At 41.7% G+C, this 20,889-nt stretch overlaps 4 protein-coding genes across 5 annotated transcripts in view; 2 read left to right on the top strand and 2 right to left on the bottom strand.

Annotated features, from left to right (window-relative positions):
• Window positions 1-1,803: 1,803 nt before the first annotated feature.
• Window positions 1,804-6,514, bottom strand: mzt2b (mitotic spindle organizing protein 2B). Of its 2 annotated transcripts, XM_071466693.1 has the most exons (5): window positions 6,400-6,514; window positions 5,959-6,147; window positions 5,691-5,851; window positions 3,697-3,834; window positions 1,804-2,089 (listed from the first exon to the last, which is right to left on the bottom strand). In XM_071466693.1, exons 2-5 carry the CDS (start codon window positions 6,132-6,134, stop codon window positions 1,944-1,946), a joined length of 621 nt encoding a protein of 206 aa, XP_071322794.1. In that variant the 5' UTR covers window positions 6,135-6,147; window positions 6,400-6,514; the 3' UTR covers window positions 1,804-1,943. The 2 variants fall into 2 exon arrangements, with proteins under 2 accessions (XP_071322794.1, XP_071322795.1); XM_071466694.1 differs by lacking the exon at window positions 3,697-3,834.
• A 702-nt stretch (window positions 6,515-7,216) lies between these two features.
• Window positions 7,217-14,380, top strand: trim23 (tripartite motif containing 23). Its single transcript, XM_071466119.1, has 11 exons — window positions 7,217-7,373; window positions 8,140-8,302; window positions 9,046-9,167; window positions 9,261-9,539; window positions 9,628-9,810; window positions 9,894-10,109; window positions 10,215-10,349; window positions 10,459-10,588; window positions 10,716-10,826; window positions 11,996-12,120; window positions 12,247-14,380. Exons 1-11 carry the CDS (start codon window positions 7,275-7,277, stop codon window positions 12,424-12,426), a joined length of 1,743 nt encoding a protein of 580 aa, XP_071322220.1. The 5' UTR covers window positions 7,217-7,274; the 3' UTR covers window positions 12,427-14,380.
• ppwd1 (peptidylprolyl isomerase domain and WD repeat containing 1) lies at window positions 14,381-20,256 on the bottom strand. The gene is made up of 11 exons (XM_071466118.1): window positions 20,012-20,256; window positions 19,784-19,886; window positions 18,714-18,817; window positions 18,458-18,578; window positions 17,905-18,352; window positions 17,632-17,822; window positions 16,532-16,721; window positions 16,268-16,449; window positions 16,101-16,182; window positions 15,835-16,017; window positions 14,381-15,187 (listed from the first exon to the last, which is right to left on the bottom strand). Exons 1-11 carry the CDS (start codon window positions 20,148-20,150, stop codon window positions 15,044-15,046), a joined length of 1,887 nt encoding a protein of 628 aa, XP_071322219.1. The 5' UTR covers window positions 20,151-20,256; the 3' UTR covers window positions 14,381-15,043.
• Window positions 20,257-20,636: 380 nt separating this feature from the next.
• Window positions 20,637-20,889, top strand: part of cwc27 (CWC27 spliceosome associated cyclophilin) — a 31,403-nt gene continuing 31,150 nt past the window's right edge. Inside the window, exon 1 of the mRNA XM_071466270.1 lies at window positions 20,637-20,847. Coding sequence (XP_071322371.1) covers window positions 20,806-20,847 — 42 coding nt within the window. The 5' untranslated portion in view covers window positions 20,637-20,805. The remainder of the gene's footprint in view (window positions 20,848-20,889) is intronic.

Raw genomic sequence — 20,889 nt, 5'->3', positions numbered from 1 at the left:
GCATCAACAGCATGAATCCATGGAGACAACCTGCCTTGTGTCAACAATCCAGGCTGGTGTTGGTGTAATGGTCTGTCACTTTATACCAATCAATCACAGTCTAAATGCCACAGTCTATCTGAGTATTGTTGCTGACCATGTGCATTTATGGCCACAGTTTACCATCTTCTACTGGCTCCTTCCTGCAGGATAATGCTGCATGTCACAAAGCGAAAGTCATCTCTAACTGGTTTCTTGAACATGACAGTGAGTTCAGTGAACTTCAGTGGCCTCCACAGTCACCAGATCTGAGTCCAGTAGAAACTCTGGGATGTGGCGGAACAGGAGATAAATGTGTAGCTGACAAATCTGCAGAAATGATGTTGATGCAGTCATGTCAACATGGAGCAGAATCTAAAAGGAAAGTTTTCGACATCTTGTTGAATCCATGACACAAAAAAACGAAGCTGTTTTGAGAGCAAAGGGATGAATTACACAGTATTAGTGAGGTTTCTTAATAAAGTGCTGGATGAGTGTTAATCTAATACTTCTACTCAAAACTGCACTCTTTCTCACTATCATGGGACAGAAAAGGGAAAAAATCAATAAGACCATGACAGTTTGAGTGAGATCAATAGCAGTGGGCTTTCTTGAAAGTGACACTTACAAATCTATGTTCCATCTCCATCAAAGTAACCTGCATTCCTCGTGGCTCTGGGAGTATTAACAGAAGAGCAAGATATAACAGCTGTACTCATTCAGTGGCAGACAAAGAAGACAGACACACCACTGCTGTACTGAGATCAGTGCAGGTAACTGCTGCCAACCAGCAAAGAGAACAAGTCATAGAATAATAGAAGATGTATCTTTTGATTATTAGAAGAATTAGAAGAATATATGACGATACAAATGCATTGATAAGCCATACAGATATCAGCTCCTATAATGGCCTTCATAAACAGATCAGGTGTCGGCCATGACTTGACCAATCCGCATTAAATCAGTTGGCCAGTCACAGTGGACTACAAATGCAGTTTTTAGTGCCACAGCAACCCCTGTACCTCAGATTAGGATGATCCCAGTGTTTGCAGCATGGACAGCGGATATTTAAGTCCCCCCTCCATTCACAAATGTCTTTTTCTTATTGTTACTTCCCTTGTTTCCCATTCTGGTCAAAGTCTACATCATCCTGCACAGCGAAGGTCAAATATCCAAGTAGCGCAGTAGCACAGTTTTGGAGCCCAGTGTATGTGCAAACTGCATTCCTTCACTCACCAAGAGCTGTCTCCAGTAGTGGAAAGCAACCCTCTTGTTTTGCTTCCATTTCTATCATTTCTTTTATTCCACTGAATAGCCAGCTAGCTCATCACTTTCCGATACAGAGTCGCTGTAGTGTCCAGTCTGCCGTGAAGAAGCCGTGCTACTCAGAGGCGTATTTAACTTCTTGTATTGTAAACACAACAATGGCTGAAGCTCTTGGCAAGACTTGTTAAAGTAATAGTTATTAATGCTAACGTTGGCTATATAGCAGTAGCAAAACTTACAAGTCGCTCTTTTAAAAGAGGACTACAATTGGATTTGAGTTACCAGAATTTTTCAGGAGTGAAAAAGTAGGATCATTGCATCCTTAGCCGAAATTATGCTAAAAAAAACAGACAAATTTGTAAAGAATATTGTTATTAGGTTTATTAAAGATTAATCATGATATAAAAAGTTGCACGGTTAATACATACATTTTAATTTTTCAGTAAAAAAAACACGAGTTTTTTTTTCTTTTTTGTAAGTCTGTTAAATGTTACACGGCAACAAGACAAAGGCTTTACTCATTTACAGTACCCAGAACAAGAATGAGGGGACACTTTAGGTGAACCAACCCTTTAAACAAGCTAACAGTAAAACATAAAGATAAATTAAATGCAAAAAAAAGTACGTATTTACAAATGGTCTCACACTGGTCCTGAGGTTTATGTGGAGTTTATCTGGGAGGATGAACTGCTGCTGCCGGAGCTCTTGGTCTTCTGCCCTCTGGTGGCGCTGGGCTGCCTCTGCACCCGCTGGCTGGAGGTCTCTCTGCTCTTCTCACTGTGGCTGGCTCCGGCTTTACTGCGCACTGCCGACAAAAAGTAAGAGGACATACCCGGTTGAAGGATGAGGCAGATGCTGGGAGTTATTCTGACTGTAGCTTGACATGTTCCAGGCAACATGACACGTTGAAAAATGTAAAAGGGCAATGACAAGGAAAAGATGAATGAAACAAAATGGATTTCACATATAACATAACACGAGAGGAAATGGTTCCAGGTTCCTTACCTTCTCTTATCTGCAGTTGCAACAGCGCTGCACATCAACACTGCATGGTTGACCATAGCAAGAACGATAAAGTGACCAGAAAGTGTTTTTAGCAACTATGAACTGTGATGATTCTCAAGAGACTTAAAGTGGGACTATACACGTCTACAACTACTGATAATAACCACTACTATTAACTGTTAACTATTAACTACTTTACTACAGCAAATACTACACTGCAACAACCAGTCTAATGAGTAGGAGTGAGACTCTTTGGGAATTTTACAGTCTCATATTTGGGTAAAGATTTCAGACAAATATTGATCATTGATTTAAAAAAATGATGTTCACTTCAGCAAAGGGGCAAAGAGTTTTTACTTTTGTATGAAATGTCTTGATTTGTCTGCAGTCATGTGATTACAGCTGATACCTTCCTTTTTAAAATAAAGCTCCCACAAATTTCTAATTTTCCTGTGTGCACCTGCTTTTTTAGAAAAGTGTTGATTGACTGTTGATTTTGTTTAACTAAAGACCTTTAATATCTGATAGATTTCAGCTTTTTTTTAGCCTCATTATTATCTGCTTCATTTACATATTCACCTCTTTACTTATAAATGACTCCACCTCAATCTAAAGGCAACTCTCAGTGTACTCTGAGCCAAACACAGCTGCCAAAGATATATTTAGTAGCCAAGTGTCCAATGTCTTTCGAACCCTTGCAATTTAAGCACCATGTGTTAAACAGGCTACATCTCCCACATAGTTCTTTCTATATTAACATAAATCTACTCAAGTTAAAAATGAGATTTGGCACTTTAATGTAGTTTCCATTATCTTTTTTCAATTGAATTCGCTGAAGCTCAGAGCCTGAGGACCAAAAAAATGTGTAACTGTCCTAATACAGTGTGTTCGGCATGTCGTGATCCTTTATCCCCAGGAGATTATTAAATCTAATATGTGGTCAAAGTTCTGCTTTCACTGAAAATCGGGCTTTTGAATTATATTCTCCTCCATCGTAATGAAATGTGTTTGCACAGCTTATTTGGTGAGGGGAGGGGAAATCATAATATTGATGCAGTAGAAATTTTTTTTTTTTTTTAATTTCTAGCCACTTTAAAAATAATAATGTAAAAAATAATAATAAAAAAAATATCAAAAAATCTAACTCTCCACTAACATACAACACCCAAGGACAAGTTCTATTATTCTAGTCCACACACACTCTCATGCATGTACACACAGACAGACACACACATGCAGAAACACATAGTTTCCACTCTGCACAGTCATGAAATGGGGAAAGCAGAGCCTGTAGTTTTGGCATAATCTTGCCCCGTATTACAATCAAACAAGCATAACACTGATATTTATTTTTTTTAAAAGCAAGCAGACAGATGGAGGTGTGGGACACGGTGCAACAGAGGGGACCTTGAGAGTGAGGAGAGCTAGAGTCTTGGGGGCCGTAGACCACAATCTTAGTGTTGACCCTTGTGGCTCTGGGGCCAGATGCTGAGGGGGCAGCAGGAGGAGGCTTAGGGCTCTTTCCAGTAACCAAAGAGTCCTCTTCTTCGGAAAACAAGAGGGACAGAAAAAACAGAATTCATGGGGGATAGAAAGGAAATCAGAAAACGCCATAAAGTGCACAGAGTGAAGATCAGCTTTGCAGACATTCTACTGTTTGCCCTTGGTCTCCAGTTCACCTCCATTTAAATGCAAAAGCTCACTATGGGGTGAACTGAAGAGGGAATTTAGTTAGTGAGAGGGATTAGGCGATGCAGAGTGCAGGACAAGCAGCTCCACTACAGTATGTACAGTACTAAAGAGGAGGAATAACAAAGCAAACTGAAAGGTAGAGGTTAAAAAAACATTAAAAGATTCTGAAAGGCATTTTCTACACTATGTTATAATAAGCTGGGAGCTTGTGCTTTGCAGACCTTGAGCTTTTTACACTTAGAGACAACCAGCAGGGATGGAGAGGCTTTATTTACAGCTGTAAATGGAGCTTTAGAAGCTCTGCAGGCAAGTCCTTCTGACTAATGTCACAATGTCATATTTCCAACATCTCTTGTTAATGTTTGTGTCATCATTAAGTCAAGATATCTGTTATTGGTAAGGTCTAAAGACATTTTTCACCAGTAGGCTCCCTCATTTACTACTCCCTATATAAAGGACATTTAGCAGCAGAGACTGTGATTACTGTGATTTTTCACCCTTCTAAAATCCTTTTTTTTTAAAACCACAGTCAGCGGGTATAAGTAGGTTTTTTTAAACGCGCAAAAAAAAAAAAAAAAAACAGACAGAGGCAGGGGAGAAGAAGTGACCTGAAGCCGCTGAGCCTCCGCGAGAGTCGCTTCAGTCGGTGATTGCGTGTTTTTTAAAAAAGAGCCGCAGCTCACTGTCATCGTGATAGCAGCATATCCGTGGTGTTTCTGTTTACCAGACCCTCTGACAGAGCAATAAATAAATAAATAAATAAATAAATAAATAAAAACGCTATCCCATTGTTTACAGAGTGGGCATGCAGCAGGCTAACCCAGTAGGCTACTGCTACTGATCCTTTATTATTTTAATATTTAAATGCAAACATTCACTTGGTTGAAATGTCTTCAGGTTGACCTGTTCACTGAAATGCCATAACTTTAAAGTGCACTGTACAGCACACAGAGGGCAGCCTTTTGCTGCACTCACTCACAATGTCAGTGAAGTAATAGGGAAACTTCCCATTATTCTGACTTGGTAGCGCTGTTCACACTTTATTTAAAGAGCCCTGCAGTCACACCTTGTACACAGTTTAAATTAGCTGTGTTTTCTTTGTTATCATATGGAAGCAGATATAAACAAACTGTGTATAGCTCCTATAAAATTAGCTGGTTCAAGTGTTTAAGTGTTAATGCTGCATTTGACACTGTCGGAGCAGGAAATGCACTAGTGTAATTAATAACATTAATAATGACTGGATTCCATTTAATTTTACCTTTGCATGGATGCTGGTATTGTGCATGACGTGTCCCTGGGACACATCAGTAGGAGTGAGCTGTTGTTAGTAATTAGTTCCACAATAATAATGATCACCTCAGACCATCACTCATGTTGACAGAGACCTATGCAATCTGTTTTTTTGCTTGGTTTGTATTGAATATACTACATCACAATAAATCTACTACTGGATGACATTGTTTTTCACATTTAGCTATAGCTAAGAATATTTTCTGCAATTTCTTTTATTTTTATGAGCAGATCTGTAAATATAATTGCCACATTCTGAGAGATGTTTATGCAGGACTGGTCCTGGATCAGGGCATAACTTAATCCATCTTAAACCTGAGCAGAGGTCTAATCAGCCACAATGTGGGCAAAGACCTGTGTAAGTGTTATCTGTAATTGTCATTGATCCTGCCGCCCTGCCATCTTCAGACACTAACCTCTGGCCTCTGTTGGTGCTGTGGGGATGCTGGTGCTGTGGGAGGCAGCTGCAGACTCTCCACCGCAGCTTTCAGCCACTCTCTGACCGGCACACATTGCCTTCAGAGTCTGGAAGACTGCTTGAGGAGCCACATTCATCTTCAGCAGGTCCACTATGATCCTAAGAGGACAAGAGGAGGAGAGTGAGAAGCAGAACACAGCGTTTCTTCCTGTTTATTCCTCCATATACACGACAGCCTGGTTTCTAGTTGTTATCAGTGCGCTTACTTGAAGACCTCTTGGTCAACAGTGATGCCTGCAGCCTGGGTCAGTTCAAACAGCTCAGTTTCTTCAGCACTGAGGATTTTTTTCTTCTTAATAGCATATTTCTGGACGTTGGAGGTGACCACCAGCGCAGGGGAGTCTGGGGCGGAGGGAACCGTTTGCTGTGGTTGTTGAGCCATGACTGATGGATACCTGAGAGCAGGTGCATGGTTAGGTTAAATGAAAATAAATAAGGTACACTGAAATAATGATTTTTAAAAAACTGCGCATAAATAAAGTTGTAATGTTAAACCATTGAGCTGCCCGCCGAGAATGAAAACACAGGTAAATTGTTTCGACTTCCTCCGCAAATATTATCAAACATCAAACATTACCAACAGACCCGGAAGTGATGAAGCAACCAAAAGATTGTTTAATTCAAACAAAATACGATAAAACACCTACCGTTAAACTAGCAATGATGAGCATCAGCCTATTGGTTTGAGCCAGGCGAGGCGCGCCAAGAAGACGTCATCACCATGAGACAAACGGTGCCGTATTATGGGAATTGTAGTTGGTAATAACGGTGAATTTACACATGCATGAAGAGAAAATGGGAGAATTATGATTTTATTTATTTATTTATTTTTTTATTTTTTTTTTTTTGGGAAATACTCCCAGTGCATAACCCTCAAGAGTTTCTGTGTTTACAGTTTACAAAACAGTTTGACTTGTATAATTACATATTTTTTGTGTCTAGAGATAAATTGATTGACTCAATAAACTGACGCACTGCACCGGTTTTATAGCTACAATACCATAGCTACATTTTTTTTAATGAATTTGATATTGTCGTACAGTCTGTAAGATTGAGGGCCTATTAATGTAAAATGCATTAAAGGTATGAGATTCCTTCGATGTTTGAAAACCTTTAAACAGATGTATTCATTTGTCTTTTTATGTTATTTGTCTCTCTGAATTTGGCAGATAAGTTAGAGTTTCATAGCGCTGATTTTTGTTTATTTGTTTATTTAAATTATCCCCCTTCACTAATGCCACAGCGAAACTTCCTGGGTTGCACACCTGACATGACTTTGCTGCGCATGCGCTTTACAGAACTACGTAACCGAAATAGCGATCTTTTTCTCTAAATTTCTCTCACACTAACGGTATCAGAGCAACATACTGGAACTTGGGACACCACAATGAAGTCCACTGTATTTCTAAGGGGGAAAGTAGGTTACAGAACGGCTGTGTGTGCAAACAGTGCGTAATGAGCAAAACCGGAAGTGGTTGGGGGATTGCTCTCTCATACCTGCTCGGTCCTCTGTCGACGAAGAATGGCCGCTGCTGCAGCAGGAATAAACAAGCAGGGCGCCGTAGCGACGATGGAGCCCTGCATCCGACACGGGAGGGGAGCTAGTGGAAACACGGTTAAGGTTGTAATGTTGTCCTTCAGATCCACAGCTAGATGATGTTCGCAGGGGTTGTGGTGTGTGTGTGTGTTTGTTGGCACGAAGGGTCGGCAGCAGGCTGCCTTCGTGGCTTCTGATTTTGGGTGAACGCTGCTGCGTTGGCGTTGGTAGCCGCTGATGCCAAACTCTCATCCACAACCAGATCAGAGCCTTGTATTTAAAAAAAAAAAAATGCATCATAATCAGATTAGCCTGCTGCTCACGCATTTTGCAAGTAACCACATTTGTGAAAATAGCAATGCTGGTATTTGAGCCTGCAGCACGCTAGCAGTGCTGGCAGATCACCGTCGCTAACTGTGGTGCACTGCAATCTCGCTTAGTAACGTGATCAGTTTTAGAAGTCGCTGCTCAGTGTGCATGCAAGTTACAGCATGCTGCTCTTGAAATAATGACATGCTATTTAAAAAAATAAATAAATAAAAGATAGGTGCAGAAACTTAGGAGGGTTAGCGACCTGAAAGACTAAAAAAAAAAAAGATGTTAGATCTGTTTTAAACACCAAGATATGAGTGAATTCCCCCAAAGTAAACCAGCTTAACACTCATGACTCCTCTAATCGGTTTAACTGACTCTTTATTAATCTCTCCGGGTCCTGGTCAGATTTGTGAAATCAATGCCAGCTATTAAAAATGTCTTCTCTCTGATTTCAGGATTGTCTCTGCAGCAGTGACTAACACACACACACACACACATAAGGTTTTCTGAGATTGACCTAGCTGTGTATTTACAGGTGCTGGAGTGTGGTGTGTGTGAGGACGTCTTTTCTCTCCAAGGGGACAAGGTCCCTCGACTTTTGCTCTGTGGTCACACAGTGTGCCATGATTGTCTTACCCGGTTGCCCCTCCACGGCAGAGCGGTCCGCTGCCCCTTCGACAGACAGGTCACCGAGCTGGGTGAGAAAGAGGATTTCTCTTGAAATGTCTACATTTTTAGGCATCTTTCATTTTGAATTGAGTCATGATCTTGACCTGTGGTGAAAAGTGCTTTCTCTGTGCAAATCAGACAATCCATTAGTTTTACAATGATGCATCATGAAAAGGATCATGTGTCAGACTCTAGAGAACTACAGTCTGACACATCTGTCTACCTGGAGAAAGTTTGGGAGATCTTACTGCATGTTTCCATGACTCAACATCCTACAGAATCTGTCAGCTGCCAAAGCAGCAAGGCACGAAAAAAACCCCCAGAACTGACAGAGAGCCTCAGAACAACATCCAGGCATCTGTGGGTTTCTCTTCTTTCGGCTTCAGAGCAGAAACTGCAGCTACTTCTGAAAACATGGACACCAAACCAAAGTTGATTTTTTTTTTTAAAAAAGGCGCCCAGATGATTGTGGCTTAATGAAAGTAACATTAGACAGTTAAAGCCAGTTACAGCCAGCTTTTCATGCACAACTGAAGCACGAAACTCTGCATGAATTCTGCTCTGAATCAAAAGAACTGTGCTGGAAATGTGCAGGTAAACCAAACAAAAGCGAAGCTAATAGTCAGTGGTTTTATGAGACAATATTGGAAAAGGTATTTATTCAGTTCTTGTCCATTTTTGAGGCTGTTGCATGTGGTGTTATTGCATTGGACTGCATTATATTGTCCTCAGTGGACAAAAGAGCAAGTTTGTTTTTTTTTCATCTGTTCAGGGGACTCTGGAGTTTGGGGTCTGAAGAAGAACTTTGCTCTGCTTGAACTCTTGGAGCGACTCCAGAATGGAGCCACCAACCAGTCGGGAATGGCGGAGGACGCTCTGAAAGGCATGGGAGAAGTAAGGAAACTGCACTTCTACTCTGAATAGGCTCTGACGGCCTTGTGACTCTCACACCTGCTTCACCTTTCATTCACAATTCTTTTCAACTAGTGCATAATACGGTGTGACGAGGACGAGAGCCACACAGCCTCCATGTACTGCACCGTGTGTGCCACCCACCTGTGTGCCGAGTGCTCTCAGCTCACCCACTCCACTCGCACTCTGGCCAAACACCGCCGGGTGCCGCTGGCCGACAAGCCTCATGAGAAGACCCTGTGCCCGCAGCATCAGGTCCACGCCATCGAGTTTGTCTGCCTGGAGGAAGCCTGTCAGTCTGGGCCTCTCATGTGCTGTGTGTGTAAGGAGTACGGCAAGCACCAGGGACATAAGGTAGTTAAAAACATGCTATAGTGCCCAATTTAATATTAGATATCCTCATCCAAAGAGACATCCTCATGTATTCTCCACGTCTTTTCAGCACGCTGTTCTAGAGACTGAAGCAAATCAGATCCGAGCATCCATTCTGGACATGGCCCACTGCATCCGCACCTTCACAGACGAGGTGTCCGAGTACTCGAGGAAGCTGGTCGGCATCGTGCAGCAAATAGAAGGCGGAGAGCAAATAGTAGAGGACGGAGTTGGCATGGCGCACACTGAACATGTAAGATAGGACACAGGACCTCTCCCTAAAACATGAATGATTGTGTTTTTCTTTTGAGCATAAACGTCATCTTCTCCTGTCAGGTCCCCGGCACAGCAGAGAGCGCGCGCTCCTGTGTCCGGGCTTACTTCGCTGACCTCCACGAGACTCTGTGTCGGCAGGAGGAGATGGCGCTGAGCGTGGTGGATGCTCACGTCAGGGAGAGGCTGATCTGGCTGAGGCAGCAGCAGGAGGACATGACCATCCTGCTGTCTCAGGTGTCCACCGCCTGCCTGCACTGCGAGAAAACACTGCAGCAGGTAGGAAGCACGAGAAGCACTGAGCTCAATGGCTAAACTGGTGCGTTTCATCCAGACTGCAGTACAGTGTCGGGCCTGATGGCTGCTCTTTCTCCTCTGTTGTAGGATGACTGCAGAGTTGTGCTGGCAAAGCAGGAGATCAGCTGTTTGCTGGAGACCCTACAGAAGCAGCAGCATCAGTTCACTGAGCTGGCAGATCACATTCAGCTGGATGCTGGCATCCCTGTCACCTTCACTAAAGTACACACTTCCCCCCGAGTCAAAATTGTTCCTGGACATTTGCATTGATCAGGGCTTGAGTTCGTTCCAATATCTGTAGCAACCCAGTGAAAATGTGTTGTGCTTTCAGGACAACCGGGTCCACATCGGTCCAAAGATGGAGATCCGCGTTGTGACCCTGGGGCTCGATGGTGCTGGAAAAACCACCATCCTCTTCAAGCTGAAACAAGATGAGTTCATGCAACCCATCCCAACTATCGGTGAGTGCATCTGCAGTTTGATGAATATCAGGTCACTTATCTATAAACATTTGATTTTCTTTCAGTCACAATAATAAAAATCTCTTCAGTATTGTCTATAAAATCTGTTTTTTCATGTTTTTTCAAGGCTTCAATGTGGAGACAGTTGAATATAAGAACTTGAAATTCACCATCTGGGATGTGGGTGGAAAACACAAGCTCAGACCCCTCTGGAAACACTACTATCTGAACACACAAGGTACTGGCTGTGCTTAAAACATACTGTACATACTGTACAGCTTCAACACACTCTGCAGCGCGGAAGAAAATATCCCTGTAGACTGTAGACACATTTTGGTTGTGAACAGAATATATGTTAAATCAAACATATTGTTTGTTTCAATGAGTAGAAATTGCCCTTGAGACAGGAAAACACTCAATGTAATCTTGATCGTGCTGGAGCATCTCGTCTAGTCTGAGTGTGTCTGCACTAAATTGGCTGAGCTCAATTAATCAGCAAAGAAGTGGAGCAGCATCACTGGTCACATAGAAACGTGGTCTTTTAATTATCGCAGCATGTGAGTCATACAACAACATAACTTGAATGGCCACCTCGCAGTTGCACGCCTCCACCAACCAGTGAAGTTGCAGGAAATATGGTCACAACCTCCTCTTCCTGAGTTTAGCGTTGAATAATGGTCAGAAGCGTTTTTGCAGGACCTTATGATGTCACAGTGAAGTTGACCTTTGACCATTTGGATGTAAAATGTCATCACTTCATTTTATCCTTGTAGATATTTGAGTTCAATTGTGTCACAATTAGTGTATGAACTTGAGCAAATGAGCAAAAATGTGTTTTGTGAGGTCACAGTGACCTTTGACCTTTGACCACCAAAATCTAATCAGTTCATCCCTGAGTCCAAGTGAATGCTTGTGCTAAATACAACAGCAAATTCACTCAATTTGATGTTGTATTTTATTAGGTAATTAATTTAGATCACTCTTTAGAATTTTTTTATTTACATTAAAATATTTTTTGTGTTGATCAGTGTTAAAATTAAGAAAGAGGAGTCAAGTAACTTTGTGGGATATTTTACAAGATGAGTGAAAACTTTGACCTGCTGATAACTCTAGAGAAGAAATCAGGGGATCAACAAAGTCAGTGGGATTTGTCCTCTGGGGGCAGGAGTATTTTTGCAAAATTTCATGGCAGTCCATCCAACAGTTGAGATGTTTCAGTCTGATCCAAACAGATGGACCAGCTGACTGACTGACATTTTTCTGAATCAACAAATGATTTTTACCTTTTCTCTTGAATTCTTGACAATTTTGAGATGAACTCTCGTCTCTGTGTGTGTGTGTGTGTGTGTGTGTGTGTGTGTGTGTGTGTGTGTGTGTGTGTGTGTGTGTGTGTGTGTTTTTTTGCAGCGGTGGTGTTCGTGATTGACAGCTGCCACAGAGACAGACTCATGGAGGCTCATAGTGAGCTGGCCAAACTACTGACGGAGAAGGAGCTGAGAGACGCCTTGCTGCTGATCTTTGCAAACAAACAGGTACTGGAATGACATCCCATGACTATAGACAGAGACACCGTCTCTTGGTGAATTTCTTTAAAGCATGTCCTTTTCTGAGCTCAGAGACAGAGTTGATCATCAGTTTGAATGTTATTTGCTTTGCAGGATGTTCCTGGCGCCGTCTCTGTGGAGGAGATGACGGAGCTGCTGAGCCTCCACAAGCTGTGCTGCGGGAGGAGCTGGCACATTCAGGGCTGCGACGCCCGCAGCGGGATGGGCCTCCACGAGGGGCTGGATTGGCTCTCCAGACAGCTGGTGGCTGCTGGTGTCCTCGACGTGGCCTAAATATCACCTCCCTGTCCTTACTGACTCTCTCCCCTAAACCCCAGCCTCTGAGCTCTCCTCACCAGTTCTCTTACGATTAAAATTTAAGACAACACTGCGGCTTTAAGCCTTCCCTCATCATCTTTCCCTCTTTGTGCACCGCTGTGGGCAGAGAAAACACAGATGTAAATACTCTCTCTAGGCTCATTTAATGGGAACATGGAAAACAATAACGATCTTATAGTCTGTCCTATTGCGTACACGCGTTAAGACAACAAACTCCCATCCTGCTTCGTTTCTATGGCAGCTTACACAGCCTAACACTTCATTTTAACCCTTTCAAGAGACAACGCTGTTTATCTGGTATCTATCTATAACTAGTCGACTTAGGTCCAGTCAGGTGTTAGAAATGCTCCTTGTGCCCTAACAGAGTGAACTGTATCTGTTTTTTCTATCTCGCCATGACCATCACCACGTGTGACAGTAATCTCAACTAAATGCAGAGTAGTCTGTATTGTAACTATAGCATCATTTGCAAACCTTTTGTTGATTCAGTAGACTTCACGTAATCCTGGGGCCAGCTGCACAAAACACCTTGAGTTAAGATTTTCTGTTAAGTCTGAGTTAAGGTTTCCTTAAATTGTCCACTTAAGTATGTCAGGTTTTCTCCTTATCTTGGTTTTATTCTTAAGGAATCACTTAAATCGATGAACTGAAGACCTTAGCGAAGTTCCCGTCAAAACAACAGGAGGATGAGATAGAGCCGCACTCCTTTAATGTTGCTTCCCGGAGGTGATAACAGGTGTCACAAACTAACAAATGGTCTCCATGGAAACAGATTTTTACTGCTGTTAAATCTCTTTCACTGCTGTAAATTAACTTAACTTTTTCCTTAATTAAGGAAACCTTTTAAGAGATTCTCTGCAACACCCTGAAATTAAATCTTAAGCGTCATACTTAAGTGGAAAACTTAAGGTGTTTTGTGCAACAGGCCCCAGAATCCTAAATAAGTGAAACGCCCTTTTAGTTAAGTCCAGTATGTCTGCAGGTGAGTGAGGTGGGACGTTCACTACAGTTGTAATAAACCCAGAGGACTTCCAGTGATGGTGAAATGTTCAGATTATGGCTGAGCTCTCACTTGGCCTTGTCATCTAATGCAAGCAATAGCAGCTGATGTTTCATGGAGTCTTTTAAGTTATGTGTTCAAGTTTATTTTTTAAAGTGTATGAACCTATTTAATGCCACAGCTGGTCTTGAAATGGCGCACCAGTAGAGCTTTGGTTTGAATGTAGTGTTTACTGTTACAAAACAAATTGTTTACTGAACTTATTTATGAGCAGGGGAAGGAGGTCGTTTCTTTGACGCGGGGGCTGCGTGAGGAAAATCACTTTTTATGCATCGATTCTGCCTCCGTTTTGTGGAGCGTGTTGCACGCAGAATTTGTCGAACGCACTTGTCTGCTGCCTCACTACCAGTTTTCATTTGGAAGTTGATAAACTATCTGCTGTTTCTAAGTAGACTCTGAGTGTAAAACTCACTGCAAAAAGAAAAAAAAAAAAAAAGTCTTGTGAAAATATTCCTATTTAAACATCTTACACTAGTCCTGTTCATCTGTCTGGAGTGCTTACAAGATGGTACACCTTTAATCTACAGCCTTCAGTAACGTAATGTGAAACTTAGTGAAACATTAAACCTAACACTGACACTCGTCTTATTGAGGAACCATCATTTGAGTTTCATTTAATCTTTATTCATTGCTATGTAATGTTTACTACTTGTACCCATGTATAAAAATACAAATAAAAAAAAAATGCACGTGTGAAAAGCCTTTCCACATAGTTTGTGAAAACATTTTCATTTGTTTTTGAAACGTAGAAGCACAATGCGCGTCAAAACCTTTGTTACTGGTGGACTTGATAATGGCTTTTGTAAATTATTCATAATGTGATGCTGTAAAATAAACGAATTGACCTTATTCGTGTGGCTGGCAGCTGTTTTCTTTAGTTGGATTCTGTTGCTTCGAACAATTATAAACAGACTGAAAACTCTTGATTACCTCTTTCCCATATTTTACACTTTTCCTGTGTTTTGTTTGAAGTGTTGATATCCACAAAAAGATAATTGTGGTTTAAAGAACCAAAAACCATCTCAATGTAGTTTAATATCTCCTCTCTCAGTCTTCTCTCTGGAGCTCTGGAAACAACAGGCCTGTGAGCCAATCGGAGGAGAGGCTCTGAGCCTCTCGTCCGATTGGCTGACTGTTTTCTGAGTGATCAAATAAAAATATAGCAGATTTCAAGTTAACACTCAGAGAAACCAAATCATTCAAGGTTGGATGGTGGGTCCAGGTGGGCGGGGCTTGGGGCACAACTGAGGGTGGTGACTGCTTTGTTGTGACATCACAAAGTTACAGAAGTCCTGATAGCTCGTTTTTAAGGCTCAGTTCTTGAATACAGGCTGTGTGCATTTCTCTGTGGACTGAGGCTTTGATACTTTCACAGTATTACTATTGAACCTAGACCTGCTTTATAATCAAAAAAGGCAGAGATCTTTCTTTGTAGAACATGGGACCTTTAATAACTCAATGTGGTAAAAAAAAAAAAAACATCACTGTACAGGACATGATAAAGACATAGAATCACTTTATGGTGATGTTGATGATGCTGATGTCTTCGTACGGTTTGTCGGTCTTGGGGTTCACTTTGACATTGGAGATCCTCTGGACCGCCTCCATGCCTTTTGTACACCTTCCAAACACAGTGTGCTTGTTGTCAAGCCAAGGCTGCAGAAAAGAAAACGGCACATGAAGCAATTTCATTCACAGTCAGCAACAAACGTGGGATCTGTAACGTTGCTGCCTTCATCCTCTCTTTTGAAGGAATGTTTTCTGACATTCAGTCATACCGTAGGTGTCGTTATAGCTGACGACCTTTATACAAAGAGTCACAGTGCTCGCACAGTGTTTGGCAGCTGGTGTGACAGAGTGAAGCAGTGACACAGCTGGAGAGCAGCGATGAGTTGGAGGAAAATGTGTGAAGGAAGCCAAGTGTTGTCTGTTCTCTTCCAGCCTGCATCAGTGGTATAAATAATGACCACTGCTTACCCCACCTCTCATTCGTAGCACCCTGAATAAATGTACTCCCTAAATAAATTTTTTTTTCCCAGAATACAATGTTCTGTTGCCTGTTTATAAAGTTCAACAACACCCTGAACCCTGACTGAAATGACAAGATGTCAGTTTACGAAAAAGGATAATAAGGAATTGAATTCCTTATTTGCTCACACACTAGAGCGTACTGGTTCCCAACTGGTTCCCATTGCCAACTAGTCAAAACTTGACCTGGTCATTTCATCTCAGCAGCTTTTACAGAATACTGTCTCCAGGAGTTGAAGTGCATGCCTGACTGAATTACTAATGAGGCAACTTACAGTTGGTACAACAGTGATGAAAAACTGTGAGCCGTTGGTGCCGGCGCCTGCGTTTGCCATACTGAGCGTGTATGGACGGTCGTGTCTCAGCGTGGCGTGGAACTCGTCCTCAAACTCTCCGCCCCAGATGCTCTCTCCTCCCATGCCTGTGCCTGTGGGGTCTCCTGTCTGGATCATGAAGCCCTGTGCACAATAGACACAAAGACTTAGACACAACAGACACGGCTGCAGGGTCTGACGTCTAATTAACAGGTGAGAGAAGTTACCTTGATTACTCTGTGGAATATGTGGCCGTTGTAGTAGCCATTCCTGCTGTGAACGCAGAAGTTCTCCACAGTTTTGGGGCATCTAAATACAAAAGAGAAAAGTTCTGTTTATATCTTGTAAAATGTAAAGAGGACATCTGAACAAAGCCAACATGCTGGAAACCTACTCTACAGGGAAGAGCTTGATGTGGATGTCTCCCATGGTGGTGTGGATGATGGCGCTGTCGGACACCCTCTTGGGGCCCTCGGCCTGTGTCGCAGCCATCACCTCTTCCTTGGAAGGCTTCTCGTTGAAGATGTCTCTGTCCGAGTCTGCGCTCTTGGTGTCCTCTGGTTCTCTTTTTGAGAACTTCAGTGAGGAAAACAGATGCGTTAACGGAGCTACTAACCGAAGCTGTGTCATCCTGATGCTGAATGTCATGTGATCTCACCATGTAAAAGCGGTTCTTCTTGAATGCAGTGCAGAATATGGTGGGGTCGGGCTCGACGTTCTCTAAGGCAGGATTGTCAGACGCCTTCATCTCCACAGTGGGGGCCACCTGCATGGCCTTTGCAACCCCCTGGAACAAACTCAGCTGGACCACACGGATGTTCTCCAGCTTCCCGAGGATCCGCACACATCTGGGGAACAAGAGCAAGAAGAATTTACTTTATGTTTGACCTCAACTGGGTACTTCACATCAGGAGAGTGGAACAGACACATGAAGGTTTAGTCAACCAATTAATCATCAACTGTGTGAGAAATTCTACTGGTAATGAGCAACATGCTGCTCTGAAAACAAATCACAGTATCCCAAAAAACCAAGATCTGGCAACCTGATCTTTTATTCTTCATCCAAATTTATTTTATTAATTTATTCCTTTTCAGGCAAATGAAAAACATCAGGCGGTCAACTTTTAATTTGGGAAGAACAACCAATTAAATCAAAACGACAGTTTGAAAAGTTTCTTAACTAGATACTTTGATTTAATTACATTATTCTATCTTTAGCCAACTGAGCTTTCACAAAGAATGGCTTCCTTTGGCAGTTTATGCTTCCATTCACTTGTATTGAGCACAACTCTAATGTAGCCAAAGTTTTATTTGTTTTAGATGTGTTTTTTTCAGCAAACATACAATAATGTGAAGCACTTGCACGTATGAAATATCTAGGCTGTACAATTAAAGTGACTGAAAGATTTTGGACAATGTGATGAGATCCTGGCTTCCCGTTTGGACCTTGTTTAGTCTTTAATTTACAGCAACAGCACAGACTTTATCTTCTACTACACTGATGTCAGTGTATTATAGTGAAGGAGGTGTTCCTCACCTGAGAGACCACCTCCACTTACAAAATTAAAAAACACTTTCATGAAATAAAACATTCACTTTCAGAGAAAAACAACAGTTGTGCTATTTCACAAAGCAAATACCACATATTTAATGAGAGTAGGTATCGTTTAGAACCTCATACACAAGCTGGATCATGACGCGAGATACATCAGAAAACCCTGAAGCACACTAACTTTCTCCACCTTCATGTGAACGCACCTGTTGGTTTCCACATTGATGACCTTGATGCCCAGCATGGTCCCATAGAGCACAAAGTGGCCGGTCTCATCAAAGATGATATTTGTCAGTCGGATACCGTCCACCTTCTCCAGCTCCCTCTCCACAGCCATTCGCCTCCCGAACTCCATGTCGGGCAGCTGCTGCCTCATCTGCTGCAGCTCTGTGAACATCTAACACACAAAGCAGGTGCGATGAGCATGTGAATGCACCACATCAGTAAAGATCCAGGGTGAAACGCACGTGAGAACTTACGGTTAACGATTCATCGAACACTCTCATCAGTTTTCCGGTTAGGAAACGGAAGATCCTGACTTTCCTGTCGGAGGCGATGGTGGCCATTTTCTTCCCATCTGGAGAGAACGCGAGGCTGGTGGGATAGGTTTTGTGTTTTGCAAATTCATACAAGTCTGTGTCTGTTTTGTATTCCCAATCCACGTGTTTGGGGAACTTGAATTCACTTGGGAGGCCAGTCCAGTATTCCAGCATTCCCGCTTTATCAGCTGAAACGATGACTCTATATTTGGGATTCAGACGGATCTGGGACAGCGGCGAGGAATGCATTTTTTCGAATACGTGGAGGGGCTCGTTGTTCCCCCGTCCGTCATAGACAAAGATCTTCCCTGTGGATTTTTCCGAGCAGGCCACTGTGGAAATGGCGTCTCCAGGATTATAGATCCACTCACATTGGCCTGGTTGAAAGCTACACAGAGAAGACGAAAAGAAAAACATGTCACTGCATCTTTGTGCCGTGCTTCATGTTTACACGTCACACCTGAAGAATACTTATTTTGTCATTTAAACTCACCCCAACTTCAGCATATTGATCATGTCAAAGTTGACAACGTCAAATACTTTCATGGCCTGATCATCACCAACAGAGCAGAAAAGAGCCCCTTCAGCACTGACTGCAATGCTTTCAATCACACCTGCAGAAAATGCAAGAAGAATGTACTCGTCATACCACACAATACATGTTATACAGTGCAAAAACACAGGGTAACCAGCACAACACTCTGACATGTAGATGGTTGAAAATAGGTTGTGATCAATTCAGCTCATACCGAGATGACTCCGAAAGTGTTTGACAAACTCTATTCCCTCATCCTCTTTCTTCTTCCAGAACTTGACATGGCCGTCCTGACTGGCTGTGAGGATGAAGTCTGTCCTGAAAAGGAAGGAAATATGCTTTGATCAGAGACAAATAACTAATATCTACCTCATGTCCTTGTGTATATGTACTTTACACATTTGTTTTACTTGCTTTTGTTTATTTTAATTAATAAATAAGTTCTTCATACAGCACTTTGGCGTCAGCTCAAGCTGTGTTTCAATGTGCTCTAGAAATAAGGTTGACTTGACTCGAAATAACTTGTAAAGCTCTTTGAGGCAAGTTTGTGATTTTGGGCTTCCTACATTTGTAATTCTATTTTCCTTTCCTTGTATATGTGTCTTAGTGTGAGGACATTTTAACTATTACCCCATTAACTTTAACTGACTGACTATTAACTTTCTTCTTTTATGATGTGCATGAGTTTGAGGTGAACAGAGTCTTCACAATAGATGTGCATAATAATAACAATACACTACAAAACAAACAACTTTAAAATTATGAAGGTTGCAACTTAATTATTATCTGTTGAGATGACTTCCTGTATAGATTGGGAAGGTTGTAAAAAACTGTCTGACTTGATTGTCAATAACCAATTGGCTGAAGCCACTTGTTTTTGTCTACTTTCCAGGTGAAGGTAAATTTACCTAAAACAATCCTGCTGTTTAATTTTTGAAACTTTGAGGGTGTAATTAGTAAAACACCGATTACAAAGAAATATCTTTATAATTACAAGTACATTAACACTATTGTATGAAAGCCAGCGCTGCAGCAGTACTATACTGTTTAACTAACGAGTAATAATATATATAAAATACCTAACATTGGCAACACCCTGACAATTACAGCGTTGAATTCTTTTGCCTTTGATATTTTAATTACCTTTTGCTGACCATACTTTTGCACTTTTAAGTATCACTTGAATGCATGCAAGCGTTAAATTCTTACTTTTATGTAAGTAAGGGATCTGATTTCTTTTTCCACCACCAAGCTAATGGTAAAGTTTACCGAACAATCACTTACTTTGAGCAAACCAAGTGTGTTATAACGTCCCTGTGCATGTAGCTCCTTTCATACATTGCAGCTGACGGGAGGTTGTCCAGGTAGACACGCTCATATTCCAAAACTGAGAAAAACAAAACAAAAACATCCAAAAGTTAGCGGGACTCTGGTTAGCATTGATTAGTTTCGTTAAGCGGGAGTCGCACATGAATGAAGTGCAGCGAGGTAAACCGACTACCAAAAACCAACCTTTTCTTTTCTTGGCCTTTGTGGCTTCGCTTGGCATAGGACCAACCCATTCATCAGCTTCTTCATTTCCATTTCCATCTCCATCCTGATTTTCATCTGCTTTTCGTTTTAATTCCACATTGTTTTCACTCTCCGCCATGGCTGCCGATTTTCCGCACTGTCCTTTCCCGGTTACGGTACTTCCGCCCGGGGCCTCGATTTCTGAATTCTCTCTTACTGGTTTGAAGTTTCCTCCTTAATATCATGCCATAATTTTTGACAACCGACATATTATTTTTTTCAAGTTATTCCTTTTTTATTATGTCAGTTTTTAAACCAATGTCTGTGTCAGAGTCTGACTAACTTAGCTGTGGTGGAACAACATCACTTAGCTGTTTCTGAGGGCTGGTTGCCATGGAACACTTGGATCAAACCAACAGTCAACTTTAGGGGTGTGTGCGATACTGCTTAGATTTTTCTGTGAGTGACACATCTGCAAATTGATACTCATGTGAATAAATGATTTAGTCACGTTATAATAAAAACAAAGTGACTCATTTAAATGTTTATTGTTGCGAAGAAATAAAAAATAAATAATGTTTTTTATTGAGAATCCCCCATGTCCTCGGAAATAAACAATAAGCTCACATGTATAAGCAATATGGCTGGAGACAGAAAAGTATGAAATCTATCATTTGTAAACCAAGCTAATTTAACAAGCGTTGTCTACTACTTTTTATATTTGCCGTCTACTATTTCCAGTGTAGAAACCACTATTTTCTTGCTTTAACGAAAAACACGACCGTGGTGTCAAAATGAGCAATATTTACATTCAAGAGCCTCCAACAAATGGAAAGGTAAGCGCGACTTTTTGCAGTTTTAACTTTCACTTGTTTCTT

The sequence above is a fragment of the Trachinotus anak genome, unplaced genomic scaffold (assembly GCF_046630095.1).
Source record: "Trachinotus anak isolate AG129_WGS33_773 ecotype Australia unplaced genomic scaffold, CSIRO_AGI_Tana_v1 ptg000028l, whole genome shotgun sequence".
NCBI classification, from domain to species: Eukaryota; Metazoa; Chordata; class Actinopteri; order Carangiformes; family Carangidae; genus Trachinotus; species Trachinotus anak.
Note: the sequence above shows the minus strand (reverse complement) of the source record. Positions and strands in the feature narration are given on the sequence as shown.